The following is an 18,924-nucleotide window of genomic DNA, read 5'->3' as shown; positions in this document are numbered from 1 at the left end:
AAGTAGCGACAGCTAACAAGTTGATCAGAAACTGATTTAAGCAATATAACTGAACAAGAACTTAGAATAATAGTCATAAAATTAATCACTGGGCTTGAAAAAAGCATAGAGTACATCAGAGAATCTATGGCTACAGAGATCAAGGGACTAAGAAATAGTTGTGAGGAACTAAAAAATGCTATAAATGAGGTGCAAAATAAAATGGAGGCGGCCATAGCATGGATTCAAGCCGGAGAGGAGACAATAGGTGAATTAGAAGATAAAAATATGGAAAAAGAGGAAGCTGAGAAAAAAAAAATCCAGGAGTATGAGGGGAGAATTAGAGAACTAAGTGATGCAGTCAAATGGAACAATATCCCTTCGTAGGAATTCCAGAAGAAGAGAGAGAGAGAGAGAGAGAGAGAGAGGGGCTGAAGGTGTACTTGAACAAATCATAGCTGAGAACTTCCCTGATCTGAGGAAGGAAAAAGGCACTGAAATCCAAGAGGCACAGAGAACTCCCTTCAGATGTAACTTGAATTGATCTTCTGCATGACATATAGTGAAACTGGCAAAAAACAAGGATAAAGAGAAAATTCTGAGAGCACCTAGGGATAAACGGGCCTTAAACATACAAAGATAGACACATAAGAGTAGTAGTAGACCTGTCTACTGAAACTTGGCCAGCCAGAAAGCAATGACAGGAAATCTTCAATGTGGTGAACAGAAAAAATATGCCCTCAAGAATCCGTTATCCAGCAAGTCTGTCATTCAGAATAGAAGGAGAGAGAAAGGCTTTCCCAAACAAACAAAAACTGAAGGAACTCATCTTCACTAAACCAGCCCTGCAAGAGATCCTAAGCGGGACTCTGTGAGTGAAATGTTGCAAGGACCACAAAGTTCCAGAGACATCACTACAAGCATGAAACCTACAGACATAACAGTGACCCTACACCCGTATCTTTCAAGATTAACACTGAATGTAAATGGACTAAATGCTCCGACAAAAAGACATAGAGTATCAGAATGGATAAAGAAACAAGACTCATCTATTTGCTGTCTACAAGAGACTCATTTTAGACCTGAGGACACCTCCAGATTGAAAGTGAGGGATGCAGAACTATCTATCATGCTACTGGAAGACAAAATAAAGCTGGAATAGCCATACGTATATCAGACAAACGAGACTTTAAATTAAAGGCTGTAACAAGAGATGAAGAAGGCCATTATATAATAATTACAGGGTCTATTCATCAGGAAGAGCTAACAATTAGAAGTGTCTACGGACTGAATGTGGAAGCCCCCAAATACATAAAACAGTGAATCACAAACATAAGCAAACTTATTGATAAGAAAGTGGTAATTTCAGGGGACCTTAATACCCACTTACAACAATGGATAGATCATCTAGACACAGGATCGATAAAGAAACAAGGGTCCTGAATGATACATTGGATCAGATACACTTGACAGAAATATTTAGATCTCTGCATTCCAAACCAACAGAATATACGTTCTTCTCGAGTGCACATGGAACATTCTCCAAGTTAGATCACTTAACTGGGTCACAAAATAGCCCTTCATAAGTATAAAAGAATTGAGATCATACCATGCATACTGTCAGACCACAAGGCTATGCAACCTGACATCAACCACAGTTAAAAGTCTGGAAAACTGCCAAAGGCATGGAGGTTAAAGAACACCCTACTAAAGAATGAATGTGTCAACTAGGCAATTGGAGAAGGAATTGAAGAATATATGGAAACAAATGAAATAAAAATACAACAGGCCAATGCTTTGGGATGCAGTGAAGGCAGTCCTGAGAGGAAAATACATTGCAGTCCAGGCCTATCTCAAGAAACAAGAAAAATCCGCAATACAATGTCTAATAGCACGCCTAAAGGAAATAGAAGCAGAATAGCACAAAGACACCCCAAACCCAGAAGCAGAAGAGAAAGTATAAAGATCAGAGTCGATATAAGCAATATAGAATCTCAAAAAACTGTAGAGCAGATCAATGCAAACAAGAGTTGGTTTTTGAAAAAATAAACAAAATTATTAATTCTCTAGCCAGGCTTCTCAAAAAGAAAAGGGAGATGACCCAAATAGATACAATCATGAATGAAAATGGAATCATTACAACCAATCCTTCAAATACAAGCAGTTATCTGGGAATACTATGAAAAATTATATGACAACAAACTGGATAACCTGGAAGAAACAGACAAACTCCTAAGCACCCACACAATTCCAAAACTCAAACAGGAAGAAATAGACTTGAACAGACCCATAACCAGTGAAGAAATTCAATCAGTTATCAAAAATCTCCCAACAAAGAAGAATCCAGGAGCAGATGGCTTCCCTGGGGAATTAAACCAGACATTTAAAGCAGAGAATATACCTACCCTTCTCAAGCTTTTCCAAAAACTAAGGAAGGAAAACTTCCAGACTCATCCTATAAAGCCACCAATACGTTGATTCCCAAACCAGAGACCCAGCAAAAAAAGAGAACAACAAACCAGTATCCCTGATGAATATGGATGCAAAAATTCTCAATAAGATACCAGCAGGTTGAACTCAACAGCATATGAAAAGAATTATTTACCATGATCAAGTGGGATTCATTACTGGGCCTCAGGGCTGGTTCAACATTTGCAAGTCAGTGTGATACATCACATTAACAAAAGAAAAGAAAAGAACCATAGGATCCTGTCAATCGATGCAGAAGCAGCATTTGACAAAATTCAGCATCCTTTCTTAATACAAACCCTCAAGAATGTCGGGATAGAAGGAACGTACTTAAACTTCATAAAAGCCATTTATGAAAAGCCCTAAGCTACTGTCATCCTCAGTGGGGAAACACTGAGAGCTTTTCCCCCTGAGATCAGGAACACAACACGGATGTTCAGTCTCACCGCTGTTGTTTAACATAGTGTTGGAAATGCTAGCATCAGCAATCAGACAACAAAAGGAAATGAAAGGCATCAAAATTGGCAAAGATGAAGTCAAGCTTTCACTTTCCACAGATGACATATTATATGTGGAAAACCTGATAGACTCCACCAAAAGTCTCCTAGAACTGATAAATGAATTCAGCAAAGTCGCAGGAAACAAAATTAATGTACAGAAATAAGTTGCATTCTTATACAGTAATAATGAAGCAACAGAAAGACAAATAAAGAAACTATCCCATTCATGATTGCAGCAAGAAGCATAAAATATCTACGAATAAACCTAACCAAAGATGTAAAAGATGTGTATGCTGAAAACTTTAGAAAGCTTATGAAGGAAATTGAAGATGATACAAAGAAATGGAAAAACATTCCATGCTCATGGATTGGAATAATAAATATTATTAAAATGTCAATACTACCCAAAGCGATCTACACATTCAATGCAATCCCAGTCAAAATTGCACCAGCATTCTTCTCAAAGCTAGAACAAAGGACCCTAAAAATGTATGGAACCGCAAATTACCCCAAATATTATAGTAATATTAAAGAAAGTAACCAAAGTGGGAGCCATCACAATCCCAGACTTTAGCCTCTATTACAGAGCTGTAATCATCAAGAGAGTAGGGTATTGGCACAAAAACATGCATAGACCAATGGAATACAATAGAAACTCCAGAATTAGACCCAAAAAAGTATGGCCAGCTAATCTTTGACAAAGCAGGAAAGAATATCCAATGGAAAAAAGACAGTTTTTTTTAACAAATGTTGCTGGGAGAACTCGACAGCAGCATGCGGAAGTATGAAACTAGGACAGTTTCTTACACCATTCACAAAAATAAACTCAAATTGGAGGAAGGACCTGAATGTGAGAGAGGACACCATCATAACCCTGGGGGAAAAAGCAGGAAACAACTTCTTTGACCTCAGCTGCAGCAATTTCTTACTCTACATGTCTCTAAAGACAAGGGAATTAAAAGCAACAATGAACTATTGGGACTTCATCAAAGTAACAAGGTTCTGCAATGCAAAGAAAACAATCAACAAAACTAAAAGGCAACCGAGAGAATGGGGAAAATATTTGCAAATGGTGTATTGGATAAAGGGTTAGTATCTAAGTCTGTAAAGAACTTACCAAACTCCACACCCAAAAAAACAAATAATCCAGTGAAGAAATGGGCAGAAAATGTGAATAGACACTTTTCCAATGAAGAAATCCAGATGGCCAACAGGCACATGAAAAGATGCTTAACATCACTCCTCATCAGGGAAATACAAATCCAAACCACACTGAGATATCACCTCACACCAGAGTGGCTAAAATGAACAAATCAAGAGACTATAGATGCTGGAGAGGATGTGGAGAAACGGGAACCCACTTGCACTGTGGGTGGGAATGCAAACTGGTGCAGCCACTCTGGAAACAGTGTGGAGGTTCCTCATAAAATCAAACATAGATCTACGCTATGATCCAGCAATAGCACTGCTAGGAATTTACCGAAGGGATATAGGAGTGCTGGTGCATAGGGGCACTTGGCACCCCAATGTATATAACAGCACTTTCAACAATAGCCAGATTTTTGAAAGAGCCTAAATGTCCATCAACTGATGAATGGCTAAAGAATATGTGGCTTATATATACAATGGAATACTACATGGCAATGAGAAGGAATGAAAATACGGCCTTTTGTAGCAGCATAGATAGAACTGGAAAGTGTTATGCTAAGTGAAATAAGTCATACAGGAAAGACAGATACTATATGTTTTCACTCTTATGTGGATCCAGAGAAAGTTAACAGAAGACCATGGGGGAGGGGAAGGAAAAATAAAGTTAGAGAGGGAGGGAGCCAAACCATAAGACACTCTTAAAAACTGAGAATAAACTGAGGGTTGATCAGGGTGGAAGGGAGAGGAATGTGGGTGATGGGCATTGGGGAGGGCACCTGTTGGGATGAACACTGGGTGTTGTATGGAAATCAATTTGACAATACATTTCATGTTAAAAATAACAAAATAAAATAAAATTACTATATGAACTAGGAATTCCAGTGTTGTCTTTACCCTACAAATTTGGAAAGATTTATGCACCTCTGTGTTTATTTATGTTTATTTCTGCATTATTTACAACAGTCAAGATACAGAAGCAACTGGAGGGTCCATCAATAGATGAATGGGTAATGATGTGACACACATAAACACCTACACGTGAATGTTATTCTGCCATAAAAAAGAACGAAATCTTGCCATTGCAACCATATAAACGGAGCTAGAGTGTAAAATGTTAACGTGAAATAAGAGAAACGTGAAATAAGAGAAAGACAAATACCATATGATTTCCACAAGTTATATGAGGAATTTAGGATACAAAGCAAATGAACAAAGAAAAAAAGAGATTCTTCATCAGAGAGAATATTCTGATGGTCACCAGTGAACAGTTCAGTGGAAGAATGGGTGAAATTGGTGAAGGGGATAAAGGAGTACACTTAATGTGATCAGCACTGAATAGTGTATAGAATTGTTGAATCATTATGCAGTACACCTGAGACTAATTTAACACTGTGTTAGTTATACTGGAATTTTAAAGAATTACAGATAACATTAAAAAAAAAATTCCCCTTGATTTCTTCTTTAGTCCATAGTTTGTTTTTTTTTCCTTAAGGAATGTGTAGCTAATTCCCATCTATTTGTAAGTTTGCAAGCTTTACAGTTGTTGATATATTGTTAATAATCATTGTGATCAAATAAGTACTTGATATGTCAGTCTTACTAAATTTGCTAAAATGTGTTTGTGGTCTATCATATCGTCCTGAAAAATATTCTATATGTATTTGAAAGAAATGTGTAATATACTACTATGGATGGAATGTATTTTTCAAGGTCAGTGTTTTCCTCTCAGTGTTCTGTTTGTATGATTTATTCACTGCTGGAAGTGGTTTTGAAGTGCACACTATTATTATTTATTATATCTTATTCTCTGTTTTCCTTTAGTATCTATTTTTTCCTTCAGATCTCTATTTACCTAATATATGTAAATGATCTGATCAATCTTGAATGTGTATATATTTGTCAATGTTGTATCTTCTTAATGACTTGTCTACTTTATCATTATCTGACACTGATTGGTTTCTTGTTACCATATTGGCTTATTCTGTGTGTGTTGCTTGATATTAATATAGCTACTTTGTCTTTCTTTTGGATTCCTGTGTATGGAATAACTCCACTTAATATTGTATCTAAGTCTTTAAATTGAATGGAATCTCTTGAAGGCAGAAAATAATTGGGTCTTATTTTCAATCTCTTCCACTTTGTAGATTCGAAAATTCAATCCATCTATATGCTGTTTATTGATACATACTAACTAATGCCATCTTGCTAATTGTTTCTGGTAGTGCTATAGTACCATTGGTCCGTTTTTCATCTATTACTGTCTTACCTTTGAGAATGGGTGATTTTTTACAGTTACATTGTCTGATTTTCTCTCTTTGTGAAACTAGTGTGGGTTTTTGATTAGTAGTTAATGGGCTAATATAAAATGTCTTGTAGATGTAACAGTAAATAATTCTATTGACAGTAACTTAAATTAGCATAAAACACTACCTGTTTAATCTGTCTTACTTTACTGTCATCGTCTGTCACAGATTACTCATTTGATTGGTAATTATTACAAAATTACAGTCACTGAAGTTATTTTTTTAATTTAAATTTTAGTTAACTTGCAGTGCAATATTGGTTTCAGGAGTAAAATTCAGTGATTTATAAACAACACCCAGTGCTCATCACAACTTCCATTTTAATACCCATCACCCATCTAGCCCATCTCCCACCCACATCCCTCCATCAACCCTCAGTTTGTTCTCTATGATTACATTTCTCGTGATTTGTTTCCCTCTCTTCTCTTTCTCCCCACCTTCCTATCTGGTCTTCTTTTCTATCTTAAAATCTACATATGAGTGAAATCATATGGTCTGTCTTTCTCAGAATTATTTCACTTAGCATAATACCTTCTAAGTAATGTTCCATTGTACATACATACTACATCTGTTTTCTTTTTTAATTTAAATGTTTATTTTTCAGAGAGAGAGAGAGAGAGCGCGCACAAGCAGGTGAAGGCCAGAGACAGAACGAGACACAGAATCTTCAGGCTGCAAGCTGTCAGCACAGAGCCTGACATGGGGCTTGAACTCACGAGTTGTGAGATCATGACCTGAGCCAAAGTCTGACGCTAAACCAACTGAGCCATCCAGGCACATCTGTACCACATTTTCTTTATCCTTTCTTTCATCAGTCAGTGAAACTGACTTGTGCTTTCTCCCTAGTTTGGCTTTATAATAAGCTTGGCTATAAACATAAGGTTTCATGGACCCCTTTGAATTTTTATTTTTGTATCCTTTGTATCCTTTGGGTAGTTCTATTTTTAGGTTTCTGAGGAGTTTCCATACTGTTCTCCAGAATGGCTACACAAGTTTGCTCTCCTACCAAGTGCAGGAGGGTAGTCCTTTCTCTGCATCTTCACCAACCCCTGTTGTTTCTTGTGTTAATTGTAGCCATTCTGACAGGTGTGAGGTGGTATCTCATTGTGGTTTTGATTTGTACTTCCCTGGTGATGAGGGATGTAGAACACCTTTGCATGAGTCTGTTCACCTTCTGGATGTGATCTTTGAATAGTTTGTATTGATGTCTTCTTCCCTTTTCTTAATTGAGTTGTTTGTTTTTTGGGTGTTGAGTTTGATGATTTCCTTACAGAGTTTGGATACTAACCCTCATCAGATACATTGTTTGCAAATATCCTCTCCTATTCCATTGTTGTAGACTCTGGGTCTGGAGCTCTTTCTCGTCTAGCAAGAAAGCGGGATGCAGGATTAAACTATGAGAGATGGCTAATGTCAGGGAGAAGACAAGAGCCCTGATTAAGAGTCCTTGCTCCATTTTTTTAGGATCTGAAGGCTTACAAACATTGTAATGGACATACACAAAGAGACAATGAGACTGTTAACATTAACTCATGGACATGAGGAAAAGAGGGTTTTGAAGATCTGTGGGGTTAGGGGTTTGGGCTAATACAAAACAAAACCCTGGCGCCCAGTGGCCAGGCAGAAGGTTGTTTACAGCAAACATGAGACATGGCCTCTGTTTACCTAAACTGGTTGAGGGGACAAGAAAGAGCATGCTACGTCAGGGTCAACAAGGCACCTTTGTTTTGCTCTTTAGCTCTGGTCTGGGCAGCTTCACCTCACAGTGATTTATCTCCCTATTTACCTGTTTACCTAGTTTACCTAATGTGGTCCTTCCTTCCTGAGAAAACAACTTTGTGCTATAGTACTAAATTGGGGGGCGTTTCTGCCCTGTATACCTAATCTTGTTTACCTCATATACCTTTGTTCTATATTTGGCCTTTGCCTCACCCTCTCTGTACAGGGGGCTTAGCCCCACCCTCCTTATGCTAATTACCTAATCTTATTTACCCAGACTTGGGTGTCAGCATCCTGTAGCTTTATAGTCCTTTATGCCTTGTTAATCCATCAGTGCAAGCCCAGGGAAATCCTGAGCTTATTCCCCAGGTTCCATAAGCTTCCTTTTAGTTTTGTTGATTGTTCCCTTTTGCTCTGCACAACCTTTTTATCTTGTTGAACTCCCATTAATTAGTTCCGGTTTGCTTTTGTTTTCCCTTCCCTTCCCTTCCCTTCCCTTCCCTTCCCTTCCCTTCCCTTCCTTTCCCTTTCCCTTTCCCTTTCCCTTTCCCTTTCCCTTTCCCTTCCCCTTTCCCTTTCCCTTTCCCTTTCCCTTTCCCTTTCCCTTTCCCTTTCCCTTCCCTTCCCTTCCCTTCCCTTCCTTTTTCCCTTCCTGTTTCCCTTCCTGTTTCCCTTCCTGTTTCCCTTCCTTTTTCCTTTCCTTTCCCCTTTCCTTTCCCCTTTCCTTTCCCCTTTCCTTTCCCCTTTCCTTTCCTTTCCCCTTTCCTTTCCTTTCCTTTCCCCTTTCCTTTCCTTTCCTTTTTCCTTTCCTTTTTCCTTTCCTTTTTCCTTTCCTTTTTCCTTTCCTTTCCTTTTTCCTTTCCTTTCCTTTCCTTTCCTTTCCTTTCCTTTCCTTTCCTTCCCTTCCCTTCCCTTCCCTTCCCTTCCCTTTTTCCTTCCCTTTTTCCTTCCCTTCCCTTTTCCCTTCCCTTCCCTTTTCCCTTCCCTTCCCTTTTCCCTTCCCTTCCCTTTTCCCTTCCCTTCCCTTCCCTTTTCCCTTCCCTTCCCTTTTCCCTTCCCTTCCCTCCCCTTTTCCCTTCCCTTCTCCCTTCCCTTTTCCCTTCCCTTCTCCCTTCCCTTTTCCCTTCCCTTTTTCCTTCCCTTCCCTTCCCTTTTTCCTTCCCTTCCCTTCCCTTCCCTTTTTCCTTCCCTTCCCTTCCCTTCCCTTCCCTTTTTCCTTCCCTTCCCTTCCCTTCCCTTTTTCCTTCCCTTCCCTTCCCTTCCCTTTTTCCTTCCCTTCCCTTCCCCTTCCCTTCCCCCTTCCCTTCCCCCTTCCCTTCCCCCTTCCCTTCCCCCTTCCCTTCCCCCTTCCCTTCCCCCTTCCCTTCCCCCTTCCCTTCCCTTCTCCCAACCCCATTTGTTGAAGGGACTGTCTTTTTTCCATTGGATATTCTTTCCTGTTTTGTCAAAGACGAGTTAATCATATAATTGTGGGTCTCTTTCTGGGATTTCTGTTCGATTTTGTTGATACACATGTCTGTATTTTGCGCCAGTACCATACTCTCTTGATGACAAAAACTTTGTAATCTTGAAATCTGGAATTGTGATACCTCCAGTTTTGTTTTCCTTTTTCAGGATTGCTTTGGCTATCTGGGGACTTTTCTAGTTTCATTTCTGGTGGTTTTGATAATAGCAATTCTGACAGGTGTGAGGAGATACGTCATTGTGGTTCTGATTTTCATTTCCCTGATGATGATTGATGTTGAGCCTTTTTTCCTGTGTCTCTTAACCATCTGAATTTCTTCTTTGAAGAGATATCTGTTCATGACCTCTACCCTGTTTTTAGTTGGATTGATTGTTTGCATGTTTGTGGATACTGAGTTGTGTGAGTTCTTTATGTATTTTAGCTATTAATCCCTTACAGTTGTATCACTTGCAAATATATAAATTCCCTGAGTCAGTAGTGTCTTTTTATTTTGTTGGTGGGGTTTTGGTTGTTGTTTGTGTTTTTAGTTTTTTTTTGTCTTTTTTTTTTTTTTGCCATGGAAAAGAGTTTTAGTTTGATTTAGTTTCATTTGTTTATTTTTGCTTTTGTTCACTTTTCTGAGGAGGCAGATCAAATATATGTATATACACACACATTGCTAAGACCGATGTCAGGGATTTCTTCTAGTGGTTTTCTTCTAGTAGTTTCCAGTCTTATACTTAACTCATTAATCCCCTTTTAGTTTATCTTGTATATGATGTAAGCAAGGAGTCCAGTTTCAACTTTATTTGCAAGTAGCTGTTGAGTTTTCCCAACAACACTTGTTGAAGAGCCGGTCTTTCCCCAGTGTTTATTCTTGCCTCCTTTGCCAAAGACTAATTTACCTGTGTTAACATGGGTTTATCCCTGGACTGTGTATTCCATGTATCTGTTTTTGTGCTAGTACCACCCTACTTTGATAACATATCCTTATAGTATAGTTGGAAATAAGAAAGCCTGATATCTCCAGCTTGTACTTCTTTCTCAAGATTTCTTTGATCATTCAAGGTCCTTTGTGGTTCCATATACATTTTAGGATTTTTCCCCCTAGTTTTCTAGAAGATACCATTGTTTTCAATAGAGATTGTATTGAATCTTTAGACTGCTTTGGGTGGCCAGGATATTTTAATAATATTTTTTTTTCGGTCCAGGTGCATGGTGTATCTTTCAATGTATTTGTGTCATCATCAGTTTCATTTACCAATCTTACAGTTCCTTTCCTCTGCTCCCTTTTTAGTTGGATTGCTTTTTTTTTAATGCTTACATTTATTTTATTTGTGTTTTGTGTGCAATTGTCAGTGGATTGTTTTCTATTTTTTATAGTTAACTAATATTGTATAGAACATAACACATAACTGGCTTGTAAATTGACTGAACTCATAACTTAGTTTTAATCATATTTTGCTGGAGTCCTTAGGGTTTTCTCCATATAGTATCATGTTGGTTTATGTAATAGTGATAGTTTACTTCTCTTATAATTTGATTGCCTGTGTTTCTTTTTCTTATCTTATTGCTATGGCTAGGATTTCCAGTACTGTGTTAAGTAATAGCGGTGAGAAGGCATTCTTGTCTTATTCCTGATCTTACAGGAATAAGTTTCACCATTCAATGTGATGTTAGCTGTGTGTTTGTCATTCATGGTCTTTATTACGTTGAGGTACATTTCTCTCTATCCACCTTGTTGAGAGTTTTGGGCACAAATAAGTTTTGGATTTTATCAGATGCTTTTCCAGCCTCTGTTGATATGATCATGATTTTTGCCACTCCTTGTTTTCTTTGTCATCCATTTTAAAAATATTTTTCCTCGCCTTTATTTTAGAGAGAGAGAGAGAGAGAGAGAGTGGGGAGAAGATATAAGAAGAGAGAGAGAATCTTAACCTCAACCAACTGAGACACCCACATGCCCCATCATGCATTTTCAGTGTGTTTTGTTACAGTGATTGATATGCAGATGTTGAACCACCCATCCTGAATCTCTTAAATAAATCGCACTTGATCTTTTTCTACGATTCTTTTAATGTATTGTTGCATTTGATATGATAATATATTGTTGAGGATTTTTATATCTGTATTCATCAGGAATATTGGCCTATAATCCCTCTAACTTTACAGCAAAAAACAAGTGGATAGTCTTCAAAATACAACTTTTATTGAGTTGAGCTAAATCTAAAGAGAGGCAAAACACAAGTACAGACTCACGTTAGCCTAAAAGGAAGTAACCTCTATACCTGTGGGTATGATATTTTAACATACTGCTAAAGGCTTGATAAAATTACTATGAGATATAAAATACATGGAAATGAAGACATAGTAGGAGTTCACATTTATCCTACAGATCTCAGTAAGTGAGAACTCAGAGGAAAGGTTACACAGAAACCAGAGAGAGCTCTCCCCACGCAAGTTTCACTGCAAGAAATGCCTGGACTCTTCTTTTACAAATAAAATCCTAAACCACCAGGGGGAAACAGTAAACATTTAACTTTTGACATAGTAAAGGGAAAATGTAAGAGAAAACTTCTCTTAACTATAAAGAAGTAGAAAAGTATTGTACACTTAAGCCTTTTGAAGACATTTAGCAATTGCAGTGGGATAAAATGGAATAAAAGGGGCTACCTTCAAGACACAGGCACAAAAGGCTAACTTAAGTTTGACGGTGAGTCAGAAAAACAGAATGATCCCTTCCTTCTCCATCGCTGTGCTTTAGCAAGTAAAGAGTAAGACAAATGACAGTGTTACTGCTGGGGGTAGAACAAACTGCTGGGGGGAAAACAAAAGAATTGAGAGAGATACCCAGGAATGGAAGAGTCTTGGTAGAAGTCAAGGATTAACAGGAGACATTAATTCCACCTCTATGGTAGAGCAAAACAAAGATAAAGTAAGTTCGGATGCAGTGAAATGGCTAAGACAGGTAACATCACCTCTTCACTCAAGATGAGAAGCAGAAAAAGCTGAAAAGCTCTACCATGGTAGAAAGGAAGCCAGATGAGACGGTGCCCAGCTTCCCTAGTTGTGCAAGACTTTGGTAAAGAAATCCATCTTTTTTCCTAGTAAAAGTAAGTTTTACCTATTTTGCAAGTATTTTCAAATAACCAGCTTGTTTCACTGATTGTCTGTTTTATTCTTTATTGTGTTTGTGTCTGATCTTATTATTTCTTTCCTTCCACTGGCTTGAGTTTACTTTTCTTTTTCTGGTTTCTTACGTTATCAATTTGAGATCCCCCTCTCTCTGTTAGGTGTGCATTTATAGCCTTAAATTTCCCTCTGAGCACTGCTATGCAGCATTCCATGGTTTTATTTTTGACTTCCTATTCTTTCTGATTCTTTTCTAAATATCTTCTGTTTCCCCTGATGATTTAGTTTTTAGTCTATTGGATATTTAAGCGTCTGCTATTTATATCCTTGTCATTTTCTTGATTGATTGATTGATTGTAGAAAATATTTTTAATGATTTTGCTCTCCTAAAACTTATTTTAAGTGACATTTTTTGTCCTAACATATGGTTTGTTCTGGGAAACATCCCAAGTGACCTCACAAAACTGTATTACTGCTTTGTTACCTGGTGTACTTCTTTCCTTTTTTTTTCTAAATTTTTTTAACGTTTATTTATTTTTGAGACCGAGAGAGACAGAGCATGAACGTGGGAGGGTCAGAGAGAGGGAGACACAGAATCTGAAACAGGCTCCAGGCTCTGGGCTGTCAGCAGAGAGCCCAACGCAGGGCTCGAACTCACAGACCGCGAGATCATGACCTGAGCCAGAGCCCGCCACTTAACCGACTGAGCCACCCAGGCGCCCCTCTTTTTTTTTTTTTTTTTTAAAGAGAGAGCACAAGCAGCAGGAAGGGGCAAGGTAGACAGAAAGAGAGAGAGAGAATTTTAAGCAGGTTCCACATCCAGCATGGAACCAAAAGCAAATGTCAGTCTCGGGGTGAAAGGCAAGATCATGACCTGAACTGAAATCAAGTGTCAAGTGGCTAACCAACTGAGCCACCTAGGTGGCCTCAACTTTGTTCCCTTTTTTATACATGAGTAATTTTACAGCAATCCACTGACGGACATTTGGGTTATTTTGTTGCTTAGGGTGTTTTATATATGCCTGTTAAATCTATTTGCTTATAGTGTTGTTTACATCTCCTATATCTATATTAATCTTTTATCTAGATGTTCTGTGTATTATTGAAAGTGTGGTATTAAGTCTCGAATAATTATTTTCAAATATTTTCTCACATAATTCTCTCAGCATTTGTTTCATTTTATTTTGTGGCCCTTTGGTATATATATGTTTAGGATTATTTTATTTTCCTGATGAATTGAGCATTTCATCAATGTAAATATCCTTTGGTCTCTTGTAAGTTTTTTACTTACAATTGAATATATATGTGTGTATGCATATATATGTGTGTATGTACTTATATTTGTGTATCTATGTATTTATATATATCTAGACATTATATATGCATATGTATGTGTATGTATATAACTGTATATATATTCCAGTTCACAGACTCTTAACAATATAAAAACATAAAAAATATAAAAAATAAAAAGTAATCTAGATAACAAATAAAGAACTTGATGAGGCGCCTGGGTGGCTCAGTCGGTTAAGCATCCGACTTCGGCTCAGGTCATGATCTCATGGTCCATGAGTTCAAGCCCCGCATCGGGCTCTGTGCTGACAGCTCATAGCCTGGAGCCTGTTTCACATTCTGTGTCTCCCTCTCTCTCTGCCCCTCCCCTGTTCATGCTCTGTCTCTCTCTGTCTCAAAAATAAATAAACGTTAAAAAAAAGAACTTGAGTAGATATTTCTTGAGAGAAGTTATTCAAATGGTACACAGACACATGAGAGAATGCTCATCATCATTGGTCTTCACATATACCTAAGTCAAAATTACAGTGAGATTCCACATTACTCCCAGATGGCTTGAATCGACAAATCAGATACAAAGAGGTTTTTAAAAGAAATATGAATCCTGTGCATTTCTGGTGTGAATATGTAGTATTGCAGCATCTGTGCAAAATAGTTTGAGATTTCTCAGTTAAACTCAGAGTGACCATTTGACTCAGCTATTCTCATTAACCATTAAAGAGAAAAAAATATATGTCCACTGAAGCTTGTCACAAGAATTTCTTGCAGAATTACCTATAGTAGCCAAAATGGAAATAACCCAGATGTCCATCATTGGATAAATGGATAAGTAAATTGTATTGTACACATACAATGAAATATTACTCATATATACAAAAGAAACAAAGTACCAATACATCCTTCAGTAAGAATTACCCTTCATTATGTATAAAAAGCATTATTTATGTGTATAGAAGTATTTTGTGTATAAAACCTTATGCTAAGTGACAGAAGGCAGACATAACAGGTCAGTTATAGTATAGTTCTTTCCATTATATTTGAAAAGTCATAAAATCCATATTTAAGAAGAGTAGTGGTAACCACATCATGAGTGAATGGGAAATGATGAAGGATTACTTAATGTGCACAGGGTGTTTTCTTGAGTGGCAAAAATGTTTTGAAACTAGAGAGAGATAGTGGTTGCACAACATTTTGAGTATGCTTAAATGCTTCCAACTGTATATTTAAAATTTTTAAACCATTTTAAAATTGTTAATTTTGTATTTTGTGATTCCACTTCAATAAAAAATGTATGTCTGAATGGTAGAAGATAAAGTAAGATAGTTTTATTAGACATAGTGTATTTAAAGCTTTACTGGTAAAACAGGAGTTGAGATCATCTTAAAAATGAGAAGTATAAAATGAGCATTTAAGAAAATGTAATGATGAAAGCACACACAGAAAATGAAGTAGTAAAAATGAAGAAAATACTGACAAATTAAAAATAAGCAACTCTTGCTTTGAGAATTTGGAAGGCTTTATTTGGAATTTGGAACCCAGAAGGCAATTCAAAAGATTCTATATTCCTGGAAACTCAGATGATTTGGAGGATCACTGTTGAAGGTTTAGGATATGAATGAAAAAATATTTGCAGTTAGAAGTTCAAAAAAATTGTTTTTTTTTTAGAATATACGTATAGGGTGCCTGAGTGGCTCTGTCCGTTAAGTGTCTGACTTCAGCTCAGGTCATGAGCTCATGGTTCCTGAGTTCAAACTCCCCGTAGGGCTCTGTGCTGACAGCTCAGAGCCTGGAGCCTGCTTAAGATTCTGTGTGTCTCCCTCTGTCCGCCCCTCCACCGCTTGCACTCTGTCTCTCGCATTGTCTCAAAAATAAATAAGCATTTTAAAAAATTCAAAAAAATAATATACATATGAAAATTAAAAAAAAAAACCAAACTTCGTTACACATATCCTTTTCCAATTGCCAGAAGTTAAAATAAGAAAAGTCTCTGAAATACATGATTTAATGTAAAGTAAAATAGAAAATAAAGCTTTAGCTTGAATAAATAGAATAATTGTTAATGGAGTAATTTTATATGTACAAGATAAGTTTTACTTTGTATCTATGACATGACATTTAAATATCGTATCTTGAAACCTATAACATAGAATTGCAAGAGCGTGTTTATTACCACCGAAGTCATACAACTAACTTGTTTAAAAGAACTGCTCAAATCATAGCACGATGCTTTCCTATTAATAGCTTTTCTGGTTAAAAGGAGTCTAAAATTGAGGATGACTTAATACAAACTTAAATCCAAAAAGTGTAGTATATAAAAGGTTTGCGATAGAAGCAAAAGTGAATTATATATCGTTTCTGTTACTGGTTTTACAAAAAGTGATCTTTTGAAACCTTTAATTTTCATAACAGTTTAATTATTATTGAAATTTTACGTATTGTCATTTTAACTTTTAATTATTTTCATTAGATAGAGGAACGTACCATCACCACACAGAGAGTTTTCCAAGATCGACGATATCAGATTGATGCTGCAGTTGTTCGCATTATGAAGATAAGGAAAACACTTACCCACAGTGTACTTCTCTCAGAATTGTATAACCAGCTAAAATTTACACTACAGGTAAACAAATCTACCAAAAATCCAGTGGCATTGAGTACTTTTGAATAAAACCATAGGTTTATACGGTAATTTCAAGTAAAAATTTATCTATGATATGGAGTAAAACTTGTGAGTGTGATTATCACAGGACTTAGGTCCCTTTTTGTGTTATGGTTTACTGGATTAGGTTATTAAATTTTATCAGTTTTATAAATAAAAAGTTGTAACATTTTGAAAGGTAACACAAAAAAATAGAAAAAGAAATTAGTCTCATGATCTATTTTAAGTATTTTCACTGTACCTCCATGGTTTAGATTCACTTCCTTGATGTATCTTCTTGATGAAGTACAGTTAGAAGTTGCCTTTATTTGCACTGCTTATGAGCAAATACTTCACAGTTCCTAGCAGAGTGGCCTTTGGTCTTACTATGATAGTCCTTTGTCTATTTTTACATCTTATAACGGTTGATCTTTGTGACATTATTAAATACTACAACCTAACAAATTGTTAACAATATTTGGCAAATTACCGCTTACTTAGCCATTTTCAAAAAGTCTTTTTAAACACAATATGTAGCTAATTTGTCTGATTCTTATAGGTTAGACATTTTAATAACTTTTTTCTGCCATAATTATTAAAAATGTCAAGCTATTGGTTCGTATGTCGTCATAAAATAAAATGAAAATTGTAGTTTTGTGTATCCTAAGTAATCAAAATAGAATTGCTACAAACACTTCGATTTCTAGTCTAGTGTTTATGGCTTGGTTCACAAAGCCTGTCAGCTATGATTTTTTTCAATCCTGCTTCGTCTCATATCTTTCTCATTTTCTGACTCTTGCCAAACTCTTTACATAACGCGTGTACCTCCACTTCCTCACGGAGGGTGATAATATTAACAACTCACTCAAATGTTACTAAGACAAAAGAGTTTCCTGAAGCATATAGTAAGTGCTAAGGAATTATTAGCTGTAGCTGCTACTTTATCAATGTTGTGATTTTTAAAATTTAAAAGCTGTTTTTTCCTTTGAGGAAAAAAAAAAAACTCTTCGAGTTCTCTGCAGTGCTCTACACATGGCTCAACTGGGGTGCTTATTATTTAGTAAATTATAGAATTACTTTCTTTAATGTGATTTCTGGTGAGTGCAATCCGTACACCAAAACTAACCATGTGCCTAATAGAAACATCAGTGCCTAGGGTATTGGCTGTCTTCTATATTTTAGAGCCCTCCTTATGGGGAATAGTTAATGAGTATAACTTCTTTTTTATTAAAGAAATTGAAAGTATGATTTTTTACCAAAATGCATCCCAGATGCATTTTATTCTATTCTTTATGTATTAGTTGTACTTTATTCCTAGTTAGCACCTTTCTAATGTATTTCGGATTTGATTATAGTAATTTTTTAGTTAAGAAATTTATTGTTTCCTGAAAATTATGAACAATAAAAATATGAGATACAAAATGTGATATATTTAGGATGAGAGTAGAAAATAAAATGCTGTGATTTCATTTTTATTAACATTAATAATTTATTTTGTAGCCTTCTGATCTGAAGACGAGAATAGAATCTTTAATTGACAGAGACTACATGGAAAGAGATAAAGAAAATCCAAATGAGTACAAGTATATTGCATGAACTTCTGGCCTTACTATTTCTACTTATAGTAGTTGACTCATAGTCCTGTTAATTGATTAAAATATTCCACTGACACATGAATAAAAGCGGTGCATTAAAATACAAATGCAGAATTAAATTTTCATCAACATTCTCAGTTAAAGTATACAGTTTTCTGAATGACATGTATTTTTAATGTTGCTATTAAACTATACATAATGATCTAAAACTCCCTGGAAAATTTCGTAATGTTTACTGTCTGTCCTTCATTTCAGTATATATTGATTACATGTAGTATGCATTAGTTTAATAAAGAATAAGTTTCATAAAAAGCAACATATATCCATAAATATTTAAGTGTAAAATCGCACTGTGAATTATACATCTGGATGATTTAAACTCTATTTCAAATTAAGTATTAAAGCCATTTATTTGTCCTTATATTGGTTTTTCTGTGTATTTGTCCTTATGTTGGTTTTTCGGTGTGAAATTAATCATATAACAATTTACTATTAACATATGTAAACCATGTTAAAATTTAACCTATAATAGAACAATCATTTTAGACATCTCTAAAACATTTAGTTCAGCTTATATTTATATATTTATATATGTATGTGTATATATATATATATAAAATATATAAATTTTTGTCGTGTTTATTTTTGAGAGAGAGAGAGAGAGAGAGAGAGACAGAAACAGAGCGTGAGTGGGGATGAGCAG

At 36.1% G+C, this 18,924-nt stretch overlaps 1 protein-coding gene across 1 annotated transcript in view; it reads left to right on the top strand.

The window, feature by feature from the left end:
• The window catches only part of LOC145715028 (cullin-4B-like), an 88,389-nt gene extending 69,747 nt beyond the window's left edge, over window positions 1-18,642 (top strand). The window contains exons 9-10 of the mRNA XM_081794615.1: window positions 16,456-16,608; window positions 18,127-18,642. Of these exons, the coding sequence (XP_081650741.1) occupies window positions 16,456-16,608; window positions 18,127-18,222 (249 nt within the window). The 3' untranslated portion in view covers window positions 18,223-18,642. The remainder of the gene's footprint in view (window positions 1-16,455; window positions 16,609-18,126) is intronic.
• Window positions 18,643-18,924: the final 282 nt, after the last annotated feature.

The sequence above is a fragment of the Panthera onca genome, chromosome Y (assembly GCF_046562875.1).
Source record: "Panthera onca isolate mPanOnc1 chromosome Y, mPanOnc1 haplotype 2, whole genome shotgun sequence".
NCBI lineage: Eukaryota > Metazoa > Chordata > Mammalia > Carnivora > Felidae > Panthera > Panthera onca.
The sequence above is the reverse complement of the archived record's forward strand: the minus strand, read 5'-3'. Positions and strand labels throughout refer to the sequence as shown.